The following is a 14,102-nucleotide window of genomic DNA, read 5'->3' as shown; positions in this document are numbered from 1 at the left end:
TCACCTTGGGAAACAAAGTCTGAATATGTCTGGGATGGATGTACAGTGGCCCTGTGCGAAAGGAGAAATGAGGTGCTGAGAAATAAATGTGACAGGGGCTCTGTGACGGCCTCTGGGAGCCAACAAGAATTCTGGGAAATACATCTGACTTGACCTAGACCCGATCACTCTAACATTATTTATGTAAAGCTAGTGACATGAAAAGTGAGAGTCCTTAATTTCATTATTCTCACTAATTTCATCCACATTTCACCTCGGCGCGTTAATCGCTAATTCAACTCTTTCAGTATTTTGTTTCTCTGATGAATGCGAGCCGAACAATCTGGCGATTGTGTTTTATTATAGTTGCTCTCCATCTTGTTTATTTGCATTCTCCATTCTCCATCTCTGCTTCGATCCATCTCTGTTTGATATGGTTTCTGTTCTCTTGTTTATTTCCTCTAAGTGTGTCTGAGTCAACCAGCCTGATCTGTCTATAGCTCTGAAGATTTTTTCTGTCTGCACTTTATTCTTGTCAACAATTCATTGGCCTCTTTTCGTCTTTTGCACTCCAGTCATCTTCAGTTGCCATGGCCTAACCTCTTTTTCCATCCCTCAACTTGAAGTTAGCTGGAACGTCTTTCTATTTTTCATTCTCTACTTCGCTACAGGCTTTAGTAAATGTTAAATGTATTGCATTTCTTTGTATTCAAATTGGTCCTCGTAACAAAACCCACATGTGATCTGGCGGCAGAGGCAGCAGGGTGGGGTCCTTGCTGAATGTCCCCCTTCTCAACTCTTTGATCTGAAGACTTATGGGTCTCCTTCACTGAGCTCTCAGATGGGTGACATGACCACGGAGAGACCCCCTTCAACCCTCCACACTGCCTACAGTTAGAGAAACAGACAGAACGAGGATCGGGAAAAAAAAGGACTGGTCTTATTTTTTGTTATTTGTATGATTTTGAAACTCCAGGAGAGTAACAGTCTCTGGCTCCAGCGCTTCAACCACTACTGTTTATTTTTCAGAGCATGAAATTAACTACAGAAAGGAAGAGAGGAAGAAAAACTGAGTGAGACAGGAGTGTGTATGTGTGTAAGAGATAGAGACCGTCTCTGTGTTTGGTCTACACTCTGTCTTCTCATACCATTTTTGTAATGCTGTACTATTTCCGCTGCCCTGGGCACTGAGAAGCAATTTGATAATCCATTTACCATGGTAACAGGTACAAAATATAGACAAAATTACAGCATAGCTACCAGATGAGCCATTTTAGTGCAAAAAAGTACTGTATCATGGTACAAGTTAGGATAGGTTGTTGGGGTTTCCTCAGTGCTTTGTGCTTGCTAGGGTGTTCTAGGTGGTAGGGGGCCGGGTTGCCAGGTTTTCACAACAAAACCCGCACAATTGCTACTCAAAACTAGCCCAAAACTAGCCCAATCGTGTTTCGAGGGGGCTCCCCAATAAAAATTGCATTCTGGGGGATAAAATACACCTTTTTTGGCGGGGTTTCCTTGGTAAAATTCGCATTTTAGGGGCTAAATATCACGTTATTGGAGTCACTTCAACCCGCAGACTTGAAAACAACCATTGGCAGCAGTGTTAAAGTAGCCCAGTTACGTGGGAAAACCACAGACTTGGCAAAACTGGTAAGTGGTTGATAGGGATTTCTGCATGGTTGCCAGGGTGTTGCTATGTAGTTGTTAGACATTTCTGGGGTGGTTGCTAGGTGGTTGTTAAGGATTTCTAGGTGGTTGCCAAGTTGTTCTGGGTGATAGGGTGCCAAGTAGTTGATAGGGATTTCTGCAGGGTTGCCAGGGTATTTCTATGAAGTTGCTAGACATTTCTGGGGTAGCTTTTAGATAGTTAATAGGGCTTTCTAGGTGGGTTAGGCAGTTGCCAGTGTGTTGCTATGTGGTTGCTAGGCTGTTCTGGGTGATAGGGTGCTAAGTGGTTGATAGGGTTTTCTGCATGGTTGCCAGGGTGTTTCTGTGTGGTTGTTAGATGGTTGTGGAATGGTTGATAGGTAGTTGTTAGGACTTTCCTGGTGGTGTGTTTGGTTTCCAGGGAGTTACTACTGCATGTGATTGGTAGGGTATTCTGGTTAATTGCTTACTGCCCCAACTCTCTATGAAATTCTGGTCCTTAGATATGGCTCATGTCCTTCCTCTAATGTAGGTCTAAAAGATTAAGTTTGCCAGACAAAAATCACAAATTCAATCACTTAAGCAGTATAATTTTCATGTCTTTCCTCAAGTCAGTTTTAGTCAATCTTTCATGTTCATTAAAAAAAAATCTAACCCTAAGTATGAGCAGTAGTAATAGTTATGATTGCCTCAGCAATCATCACTACCGAACACCATTGTCTCACCACTACACCATTACCAAAAATGTCAGTCCTTTTTTTCTAAGCACAAATACATTGAGCAACATTATAAATCAGTGTAATGAGTTGTAGATCTCATGTTGGGGCCATGAGGTGTGAACTGATGTGATCTGTGTTTTGGGGCTTCTCTGGTTGCACAGAATTGTTGTGGTGAGTGGTATGAAAATGTGTATGAACACTGGGCTCGTCATTCAGTTTATTAGTGGATCACAGGAAATTCTCCATGCAGGAGTAAATGAAGTGACATTGACATTATGGCCGTAATGACTTCAGAGACCTGCTTCTCCGTCTGCAGTCAAACTGTGCCTCATCAAATGTTCATGCTGAGACTATTTGCAAATATGATTTTACAATGATTTGCGCCTTAATATTTTATGTCAGTGAATTACAACTGTCATGATGACCATAACCTGCAAACACTCACACGTAAGAGAACGAGTCAATGTTTCGTTCGTTATCTGGCTCGGTTCAGTCAGTGTACTGTTTGAGTAAATGAATTACTCCGGGATATTGATTTATTTGAACTCAGAGGGAGTGTCAGCCATGTTAAAAAAGTTAACAGCTTAAGTCATTTGTGGATTAATGCTTATTGTTGACGCGAACCGTTTCAAACGATTCAGCTCGATTTGGTGAACTGGTTCAAGAAGATCCGGTTACATCGAGTGATTCGTTCGCGAACCGGATGTGCTGTGAACGCGCTCATAACAGACCTGGAAGAGAAGTCAATGCTGAATAAAGTCGTAGTTTTTGATATTTTTGGACCAAAATGTATTTTCGATGCTTCAAAAAATTCTAACGGACCCTCTGATGTCACATGGACTACTTTGAAGATGTTTTTATTACCTTTCTGGACGTGGACAGTATACCGTACATACATTCTCAATGGAGGGACAGAAAGCTCTCAGACTAAATCTAAAATATCTTATACTGTGTTCCGAAGATGAACTGATTTCTCAAAACTTTAAAAAAACACTAATAAGATTCACAAAACAAAAAATTTTATTAAAAGAAAAAAAAAACAAAACAAATCTCTGATAAGCTTTTCATGATAACCCGTGTCATTCAGTGACAAGCAAAACAAAAGCATATTTTAAAAGCATAAAAGTTTGTCACATTTACAATGCCCTGTTTTTATTCCCACAGCCAAAGCAGAGCTGGAGCTCTAGGAAAAACAGCTCGCTGACATGCAGTGGATGTAAGTTGTCTCACTGCGTTAATCGTGCCAAGTCTCTTGTTCACTTATAACTGTCATATCTGAGTGTGTGTGTCTATGTTTGTGCATTAGCATCAGCCTCTCTATCTCTCGCTTTCTTTGCCTCTGCTTTTCCCTTAATTGTGGTACTAATAGTCCAATTTACTGAGATTGATTGACAGTTAGTAGATTGTCTCCTTTAAAAGGGGCCAGTTTTCAAAACCTTGGCTCTTGGAGTGGAAAAAAAAAGAACAAATATGACACATCAATTAATTTGAAAGGTCTTTGTGCTTATTGTCTGAATGTTGCAGTTTCTTCCAAGTACTAGTCTTGAGCATACTAAAAGATTGCTGTGGGCGATAAGAAATTACATTTGTCGTTCTTTATGTAAGAGCATTATTTTTATAAGCTAAAATTTCACATTTCACATGCTTGAAGTAAGCTGATCAATTTCACAATTCCTCAGAGTAAACTTTCTAATCTTATTTTGTAATATTTTGTTCATAATGTCATGCTTTTCTTTGAATTGCTTTCCAGTTTTCTGGAGCTGAGCATGTTTTTCTCAGTCAAGCCTAAGGCGGGAGAGAAGGAGGTTTCACCAAACACATTCTTCACAGTGTGCCATGAGTTTTCGTTAGATTTTAAAGAGATGTGGAAAAGCAAGAATAAATGCCTATTGCAGGAGCGGTGAGGAATAAAATGCCTTTGTTGCTGCTTTGCTTGTCTGATTGTCTTCACCTCAAGTCAAGTCACCTTTATTTCTGTAAAGTTGTAAAGCAGCTCTAAAACACCTTGACTTGAGCATTATCTACAGTAGCTCAAGTCAGTCACTGCAATTAATTGAATTATGCAAGCACGATAGAAGGCTACCTACAACGTAAAACCTAAACATGCATCAGGGATAGTATTTCAAAATCCCTCTATTCACAATTGCAAGCAATGAATAACGATCTCTAACAGTGTAACTTCTAATGGCAACCATGATGTTTTTCTGTTTCGTCTCTCACTCAGAAAGCCAAGCTGGGACAGAAGATGTGAATTTCTGCTATAACGAATCCCACAAAACTCTTGTTTCTTTCTTTTTCTACTTAACAGTTACTTCAATATAAGAATAATAGCCATGAGGAAGTTTGCATTATGAATGTGAACAAGGTCAGAATTTTGTAGTTTCATATGAAGACAATCAAAGCTTAAAGTGCCCATATTATGATCATTTACAAGTTTCTAGGTCTGCTAGAACACATCATCTGCCTCTAAATAATGTTTGTTATTGCTGACCTGGCAATGACATTTATGAAAATGGAATAACTGAATACATAAAGAAATGACAATCTCTGGTTATGTTTGACTCTGTGACATGTGTAGAGTCATAAAAGAGTGTATTTTTGGTGATTCATATATGAAGAGCCACAGCCATCTAATTCTTCAGGTGTACATTTTATAATAATCTGCATTCATAGTTTCTTCTACAGGTGTTTCTATACCTCAGCCTATGAAATTTACACAAAATTGAGTGATATGTTGTGAGTTTCTCTGTTCCAACTAAACTGTCAGGTGTTTAATGAAAGGTTGTTGAGAAACATATGCAAATATTATGATTTATGCCATTATTATTTTGTGTCCACAGCTGTTGTCAGTAGTTCACTGTGTCCAATAACCTTTAATTTACCTAAATGTATTTTCAATTAAAGAGGCTGGCAGCTTTGTATTTTTTGCTTGATCATTGCTGTGCTATTTCTTTGTGTGATGTGTTAATGAACTGAAGCAGCTGCCATATGAATGTTATCGTTCCCTTTTGGAGAAATTGTAGAAAACAATTACAAACACAAAGGTGCATAGAAAAAAAATAATAATAAAAAAGCAAAAATCATATTTTATTGTGAAATAATAGATTTATTTTTAGAAGACAAGTTTATTATATATTTTTATATTCATAGATTTTCTATGGCTGCTTTGTCATATAATTTCCTTTATCTGCACAGACATTTCTATCTATTTAAATAAATACATTAATTAAAACAAAACAAAGCATTTAAACCATTATGAATCTCAGTTTATGTTGTGCACATTGTGTCTCATCATAACAACAGTAAGGCTCAAACTCTTTACAGGCTTAATCAAAGTCAAAATATAGTTTATCCCCAACTGACAGCCTGTCCTTAGTCAAAATATAGCACCCCCCTCTAATTTCCTGTTGATAAGGTCCAAAGTCACCCAGCATCCTTTCATGTCTTCTTCTGTCCTTCATTTGCTCTGATATATACAACAGCTGGGTAGGTAATACAAGATGGTGAAGATAGATTGTGATCAGACCGTTTCCACTGTTCTCAAGTATCAAGACTAATAGAGTGCAACAGTGACCTCCTAATATTTCAGCAGCCTTGGTTCCAAAAGTATTTCTTACATTCATTTTTCATACAGGGATTTTTTTTAAACGTTTTTGTTAAAGAGTTAAACCAACCAGCTAAGAAGTGAATCATGAAGAAAAAAAAAAAACATTTGAAAAAGACATGAACTGTGCACTTAATTTGAATGAGAAAAATGACTACAATCCCAATGACATAATTTTACTTCTGGAACCCTGACTGTTGCACTCTACAGAGAATCAGCATTGCTGAGGTAAAGCAGGAGATCGCTGGAATACAGACGCTCCATGTTTTGTTAAAGAAAAGGTCAAACACTGTTCACTTAAAACACACAAACGTTATTTACTGTTTCAGTCGTGTATGTAATTGAACTCTCAGCTTCATTATATTTGTCCAAAAAGAAGAAAAATCCAGCTTTGTGTTCCATCGCTGCTCGGCTGCTATTAAGGATTCCTGGGTAGCAAACTTGGTACACTCCAGACATAATGAAGGTGGCCAGTCTTCTGATTAGCTGTTGTCTTTGGCACATTTCACACATTAATTGTTGGGTGGCCCTAGTCTTTCCAAAAGGAACACTGTAAAGCATTGTTTCATATGTGTGCCTTCTCAGTACAAAGCACTGATGTTAACAGACACACATTTGCACTGCTTGATCCGCTGCAATTTTCGTTGCCGGTACGGTGGCTGTAGCCCAGGACAGTGAAGCCTTACAGTGACCGTGGTTATCCGGCTTGGCCGGCAGAACGCACAAGACTGGAATGAAGTGTTGTGGTCTGGCATGGAGGATGTTTTTCGACTTCGATGTGAGGTTTGAGATGTCAGGTGGCGTGGGATGTAGAAGGAGTTACACTGGCCGTAGCAGAACCTGTTGATGACTGTTTGGCTCAGGCAGCCCTCCAGACTCACTGTTTGACGTAATGGCTGTGCTTTACACCAGTCGCTCTTCAGGTACTTCCTCTCAGTGACCACCAGGGCCTCATGACTCGATGACAACATGTCATGTTTGCCTTTCTGTCGTCGTGCAGATGTATGCTGGGGCAGTGATGCTAGTGTGTGGGTTGGTGATGATAAATCATTGCCTTTTAGCTTGTAAGGGGAGGGGATAGAACCTTGGGGGCGTGTCCTCTTGGTCTCTGTGGATAGAAAAAGGGTCCATGCCAAAATGGCAGGTATTGCCAGCTTCCAGAACATCCTGAGAAAAGATTCAAAATAGGGAGAAACTTTAATGCTTCTGTTAGGGATATGAATGTAGACATTGTCAAATGAATAGTTTGTCATCATACTGAACTGTCCAATTTGTAAACTTTGCTTTTTATTCACTATAACCAGCATTTATTCAGACAAAAAGAATTCAGGCAAGACTGGTTAATTTGCATGACTTTGATTCACTTACCACATGAAGCATAGATGAAAAACTAGTAGCCACTAACCTGATTTTTTTACTATTAAAAAAAGGAAAAAGAACCGAATCATACACTGTTCACTCTGTATGTTTCTGACTCACTAAAACGAGCCCACTCATAAGATTCATTCGTCCGGAATCAGCTCGTCGGTACTGATAGCCTCGTGGGCAGCATGCCGACATGTATCGCCATTGCACATTGGGTGTACCGAGTTTGAGTCATGGCTCGTGGACCTTTCCAGAACACCCCCCCCACTACTTCTTCCATCACTCCTACTACCCTACCAAAAAAAAAAAATAAAAAAACAAAAAAAAAAAAAAAAAAAAAAAGGACACCATTCCCACGATTATTAGCCTAGGCAAATGTGTAAGCACTGTTTACAGATGGTCATTTGTAAAACATGGAAACAAACAGTCTTGTACTCATTACTTGTAATTTACCCTTGCAAAACGTGATGGTATCAGATATTGCAAGTTATTCCAAGGTACAGCAAATGATTATTGTGAGGTATTAGGTACATATCCACAGTTTATCATGACATAGGCCTATCTGTACAACCATAGTGAAAACATGGTACTTTTTGGAATTTGAGGTTGAATAGACCAGCGACTGCAGTTTTACAGCAGTTTGTCTAATCTTAAAAAGCAGCAGTTCTTATGTAATGCTGATAAAGTTAAACCCTGTCTTTGGTCTGAACTCTCTATCTTGTTTATCATGGCGCCCTCTGTCAGTTTTGCTTTAGATAACCTCTGACATTTCTGATTTTCTACAACCACTGGCATTGCCTGTTTCATTCATGTTCTCTTTCCTCTCATGGCCAACAACCTCTTTCATCTTGTCTGCTAGGTAGATTGGGAATAAGGCACAGTTGTATTTCATGTATTTAAAAGACATAGACTTTTAATAGAATTGTTTTATGTTCCTGCGGCATTTTTAAAGGATATGGATGTTTTTCAGGACAGACCAACCAGAAGAGCTCACAGAAAGCCTGGAGCTTAACAACACCAGAAAGTTACATAAAGAACTATTAAACTCTTTTTCACATGATAAAAAAGAAAAGTTGAGCAACATTTCAAGTCAAGAAAACAAACCTTCACTAAAATGTAGAAACCATACATGCACACAAATAACAATCCTTATCAGTAAGGTTTATGTTTAAACATTTATTTATTATTTATTTATTTATTTATTTTCAAAAAGAGGTACCTTTTGATTTATTTGAGGAATTGTTCATCCAAAAATTAAAACTTATAATTTACTCACTTTCAGTCATTCCAAATCTGTATGACTTTCTGGACTTATCAGATTCTCCAGCTCAATTTTACTGACATGGTAATTGCAGCTCACTGGAGTTTTATTTTTTATTTTTATTTTTAAAAAAATATAATTTCAATATAAATCCATTTCTCACATTAAGCTATTGTATGACTTCAGAAGACATCAAATACAGTATAACACACCAGTCATACAGAACTCTTTTATGATACTTTATGGTGCTTTTGCTCCTTTTTGAAGCTTGAAAGTTTCAGCCTAGATTCTTTGTGGAAACTGAATGGAAAAGTGTGACCAATACAGTCTTCAGAAATTCTTTTTTGAAACACCACAGAGATGAGTAAAAAAAAAAGAAAAAAAGATATACAATAGAGGATAACTGTACCTTTAAGCTCTATAAATCTGGGGAGAATTGGCTACTTCTGAGGCTACAGCTAACTGTGACTCACACGGTGGCAGAAGGAATGGATTAATCATCCGGATCTCCGTCCATCAGTGTCGCTGGCAGCCATTAATGCTGTTTACTTTTACACCAGAATGCTCATGCAAATAAACAGGGCCGCCCATCAAAAGGAAACACTACTGAAGCCATGAGGTTACGAGGAAGTGGCCTTTATGTCTCTGGTGAGGCAGGGTTAAATAATGTGGGCTTTGCTTATGCCGGTGGTGAGATATGCAGAGGACAAGTAAACAGTGGGGAGAGCACCATGTGAACATTACTAGATTAGGATATGGAAAGTTTAGCAGTTTTGGGTTTCTCTCATTTAGATGACCACAGGCTGACTAAGGCCTGGTTTACTGGTGGCTCAAGATTATGTGTGAAGAAACAGGGAATGCCAGGATATGACAGTGACTCAGAGGACTGTGACATACATACACAAACACACCACCAAGCTCACTTGTCTATACCTGAAACACATTTCAGATTGTGAAAGTGAATCACACACACACAGACGTTCACAGACAGAGGGGCTATAAATCTCCCCTGAGAAAAATTGTGGTTTGGAGATAATGACAGTGTCTAGTTGGAACATATGCAAGAAAATAAACACAAACCTTCTATCTCTCCCCCATCGGTCTGTGTATGTGAGAAAGTCAAAGACAGATCATCCACACTGTTAAAAATAGTGTGAATATACAGCATAGACTTGACTGCATTTGCTGCACTTTCACTGCCATTTTTATTACATTTATTACATTTGAAATATGGATATTTATCTTACAAAAATGCATGGATTAGCTACGGGAGGCCTTTATTTATCCCCCGGAGCCATGTGAGGGATGTTTTATTACGGTTGCACACACTTTATTTCATGTCTTCTGAACTGTTGACAACCAACACCTGCTTACCCTCATTGAAAGGCTTGGAGGGGCCAGGACAATTTTTTAATATAACTCCAACTGGATTCATCTGAAAGAAGAAAGTCACATACACCTAGGATGCTTTGAGGGTAAAACACAGGCTAATTTTCATTTTTGGGTGAACTAACCCTTTAAGCTCCTTTCTAATTTCCAGGATGATTTGTGATTTACCCTAAAATATTTTTATATATATATATATATATATATATATATATATATATATATTAACGAACCCTTGGATAACGAGTATATATATATATATATATATATATATATATATATAATTATGGTTCCATGATGGTTCTCAAATCAAATATATTTCACCACAACTTTGTTGCAAATCCGACAGAGCACAGCTGCTAAAAACTGTTTAAGCCAAATGACTGATGTAAGAGAATCAATGAAGCAATAAAAAACAACCAAACCACAAGTACCAGCATCTCTCATTGAGCAAAAGCCAGCATGCACAGCCAGCGATACCAGTATTTGACCAACCACTTTCAAAACCCACAGCGAGCCTTCCCTCACACTTCCACAACATCTCCAACCCAAAACACCAGTCACACATGTCAAACCCTGAAGCTCTCTCTCTATCTCACACCCATACACATATTAAAACACACAAACATCATGCACACTGGCGCCACAAAATTATGAATTTGACAGGAGTTATCATCACAGCAATTATGTACCTCCCTCTGCCACAAGACAATCTCTTTACAGAATACTTATGCAACATTTACACACAAACACATATGAGCTGAAGTGTGTTTCCAAAAAATAATTACTGCATTCAAACAAATTTCCTCTAACATGTTTCCTTCTGCTATTGGTTGGTCAAATGGAACAATGTTTTGATTGCATCTAGCTTTTCACACTTTTGGGGGAATTAACCTACACTTGGCTTACTTTAGTTTTCTCTGCATGTTACGCTAGGATAGAAAAATTATTGAAATGAAATTTGAATAAATTAATAAAATTAAATTAGCATTACATTTCTGATATAAGGAAAGCTCTAACATGCTAAATATATATGTATATATATTTTTTTTTCAAATTCAGCTGCCATGCCATTATTAACCAAAAAGTCACAATTGCAGAAGGTATCATTTCTGATTAAAGAATCAATTTAACGCCAGCGGTGGTGGGCACATATCTCTATATAGAAAATATTGAAAAGACTATGATTATGAGAGGTTTCACCCACAAGCTGCCAGATGCGTTCCTGAGGAAACACCAAGAAATGGCAGCAAGAATTAAACTTCATCATAGGACAAGCTATCAAATGTTGCTTTTAATATTATGTCCACTTCCAGATGTTTTTAAAACACCTATAAGAAAGAAAGAAGTGGCCATCAACAAAGAGCCAAAATGCATTTAGGAATAGTAATATTGTACAAAGAGGTTTTCAAACTTCAGATGAATATAGATTAGATTTTAGCTAAAGCACAGGCTAAGGGTACAGTATGAAGTGCCATGCCTGTACCATGCTTGTCACCATGTGGTATATGGGTATCTATATCAGTGAGAGTAGATGGAATTTCTGTGGTTTAGGACTGTTGGGTCAGACTCGTGTTACAATACATAGCTGAGGTTTGAAGTGTGGTTGCACAGTTCAACCATATCAGTGACTAAATTCTCTGATGGCTGTCTTCACATAATGCTTTGAGTCTGACTTCAGCTCCATCAAATACACACACAACACAGTCAAGTGTACCTTACACTCAAGTATTTCCCATTCACACCCACTGCTGTTAATGTAGGACAATTACAGTTACAACAAATAAACCTAACCTAATCTTATTATAATAGCATAAACCTTCCATAACATTAACCCTAACCAAACCCTACCCTAATCATAATTATAACTATACTCCAGCCCTCAATTATAGGCACACACATTGCCATCATACTCACTAGTATTGGTTTATGAAGGAGTGGTGGAGAATTAGAAGGTCACTGGGAAACTCAAAGGCTGTCAGGCTCAAATCCGCTTGGGTTAATGTGCTCTGAGGGGCAGTCACCACTTTGAACTGAGTTGCGGCTGATCCTTTTCTATGCCCTTTTTTATAATGCCAATCATGCATTTCAGTCACAAACACACACGCATGAGCAGGACTGAAGCCAATACTATCACACAACCTCACATGTTCTTTCATGCACATGTCCCCATCATCAAACATTCAATGTCAGACTCACTCTCTCCATCCCTGCTCTTAATAGCGGTTCACCGTGATAAATAGGTTTCATTCCATTACGTTTAGATTATGAAGAATTACTTAAAAAACACAAAATAATAACTTCAGTAAATGCTTTTGAGAAGGAAATGGTTCTAAAAGCACCAGGGTTCTTTGGCTTGATACAGTAGCAGAACCCTCTTAAGTGCTAATTAGGGGGGAAAAAAATGGTTTTTAATGTTCTATAAAGAAGTGAACAGCCATTCCAGCATAACAAATTTCTTTACACTCTTAAAAATAAAGGTTCTTCACTGGCATCTATGGAAGCTTAGACATTAATGGAACCTTTCCATTGCATAAAATGTCCTAATAATAGAAAACAGTTCTTTAGATTATTAAAATGTTCTTTACACTAAAACAACAACAACAAAAACAAACAAACAAACAAAAAAAAAACATTTGGAACCTTTATTTTTAAGAGTGTAGATACTAGATTCTAAACAGAGCTAGTACAAGCAGTAAATAATCTTCTTTTTAGAGTGTACCTGTAGATCTGGAGTCCCAAGGCACGTTTTATTGTTGTGATTCCTTAAGAGGTCACTCAGAGGGCAAAGGTCAAGCAGCAGGTCAGAGCCAAGCTTCAGAGCTCCAAATGTAGAAAAGCAGCGTGGATATCCATCAGAAGTACAGAACCTTTCTCGAAGCTCTTCTTAAGATTGTGCCGTGTACGTCTCCACCAACCTTTCTTGTTTGAGTCCAGCTCTGCAGAGGCCAAACTGAAGCAGTCACGCTTTATGGTTAATAATACCCCAGTTTCACTCATTTATGTGGCATCCAGCTTGCATTCTGTTTCACTGAGTCCTTCCCGGTGAGTCTTTGAATCATCTTCTCTATGATTTACTGTCACATCCCAGTGGCTCTCCGAAAAGAAGTGTGAGTGTGAAGAGAGAAGGAGGAAAATCATCAGTTCTATACAATTTACAAAAAGATTCATCTACACCTCTCTCTTTCTCCCTCCCTCCTCTCTTTTGGTCTTGCACTCTCTGATACCTCCCCCAGAAGCCCACTGTTAATCAGCCAGTCCTGAAAACATATTGTCTCTCTCTCTCTTCTCAGTTTCTCTGCCTGTCTCGCTCTCTGATCTGCAGCACTCAAGTTCTCATCCCTGGTTTAACCCCATCCCTCTTGACTGCTGCAGTTAATATACTCACAGTTTTCAGTGAAACATCTTTGTAGAAATATAGAAAATACATCAATAAACCCCTGGGTTTGATCCAGATGATCATTTTATATATATTTATACTGATTCAATCAAAAATGTGTGGGCTTGGTTTCTGGAAATTTTCTCTGTGGTTTTATTGAGGTCCCGCCTGAAGGTTTTTCTCAAGTGTCTTTCCAAATAAAAAATGGTTTTATAAACAAATTTTGACAGAACATCAATGCAAAACAAAGCAGATGTGTTATGTAGCATAAAAAAGATGAAACCTTTGAGACACAAAATCTTTAATCTTTCACTCATCTTCATTTGGCTTGGGATGTTACACAGGACTTACTCTTCTCTTTTTGTTTTCTTTGCTTGTTCTGTCATTCGTTCTCCCATTCTGTTGTTTTTGTGGTTTTAAACTCATCTCTATTTGACCATAATAAGAATAACATCCCTCTCTTTCTCTTTTTCCTTTTCTTTTCCCCTGAAACGTGCACGCATAATTTTTTAGGGGAAGTCGTGGCCTAGTGGTTAGAGAGTTTGACTCCCAACCCTAAGGTTGTGGGTTCGAGTCTCATAAATGGCTGCCCACTGCTCCGTGTTCACGGTGTGTGTGTGCACTTTGGATGTGTTAAATGCAGAGCACGAATTCTAAGTATGGGTCACCATACTTGGCTGTATGTCATGTCTTTTTAATTAAAGTAAGTAAAATTAAAGTAAGTAAAGTACTGAAATATCATGTTAAATTCCTCACTGTATT

At 38.2% G+C, this 14,102-nt stretch overlaps 1 protein-coding gene across 1 annotated transcript; it reads right to left on the bottom strand.

Annotated features, from left to right (window-relative positions):
- Window positions 1-5,584: 5,584 nt before the first annotated feature.
- Window positions 5,585-13,303, bottom strand: LOC109104042 (gremlin-2-like). The gene is made up of 2 exons (XM_019117408.2): window positions 12,684-13,303; window positions 5,585-7,116 (listed from the first exon to the last, which is right to left on the bottom strand). Exon 2 carries the CDS (start codon window positions 7,113-7,115, stop codon window positions 6,531-6,533), a length of 585 nt encoding a protein of 194 aa, XP_018972953.1. The 5' UTR covers window position 7,116; window positions 12,684-13,303; the 3' UTR covers window positions 5,585-6,530.
- Between the last annotated feature and the right edge of the window lie 799 nt (window positions 13,304-14,102).

Source organism: Cyprinus carpio, chromosome A17, assembly GCF_018340385.1.
Source record: "Cyprinus carpio isolate SPL01 chromosome A17, ASM1834038v1, whole genome shotgun sequence".
Lineage (NCBI taxonomy): Eukaryota > Metazoa > Chordata > Actinopteri > Cypriniformes > Cyprinidae > Cyprinus > Cyprinus carpio.
The sequence above is the reverse complement of the archived record's forward strand: the minus strand, read 5'-3'. Positions and strand labels throughout refer to the sequence as shown.

Excerpts from the sequence above, each read along its gene's own strand:
- LOC109104042 (XM_019117408.2), bottom strand. The coding sequence starts at position 7,115 with ATGTTCTGGAAGCTGGCAATACCTGCCATTTTGGCATGGACCCTTTTT.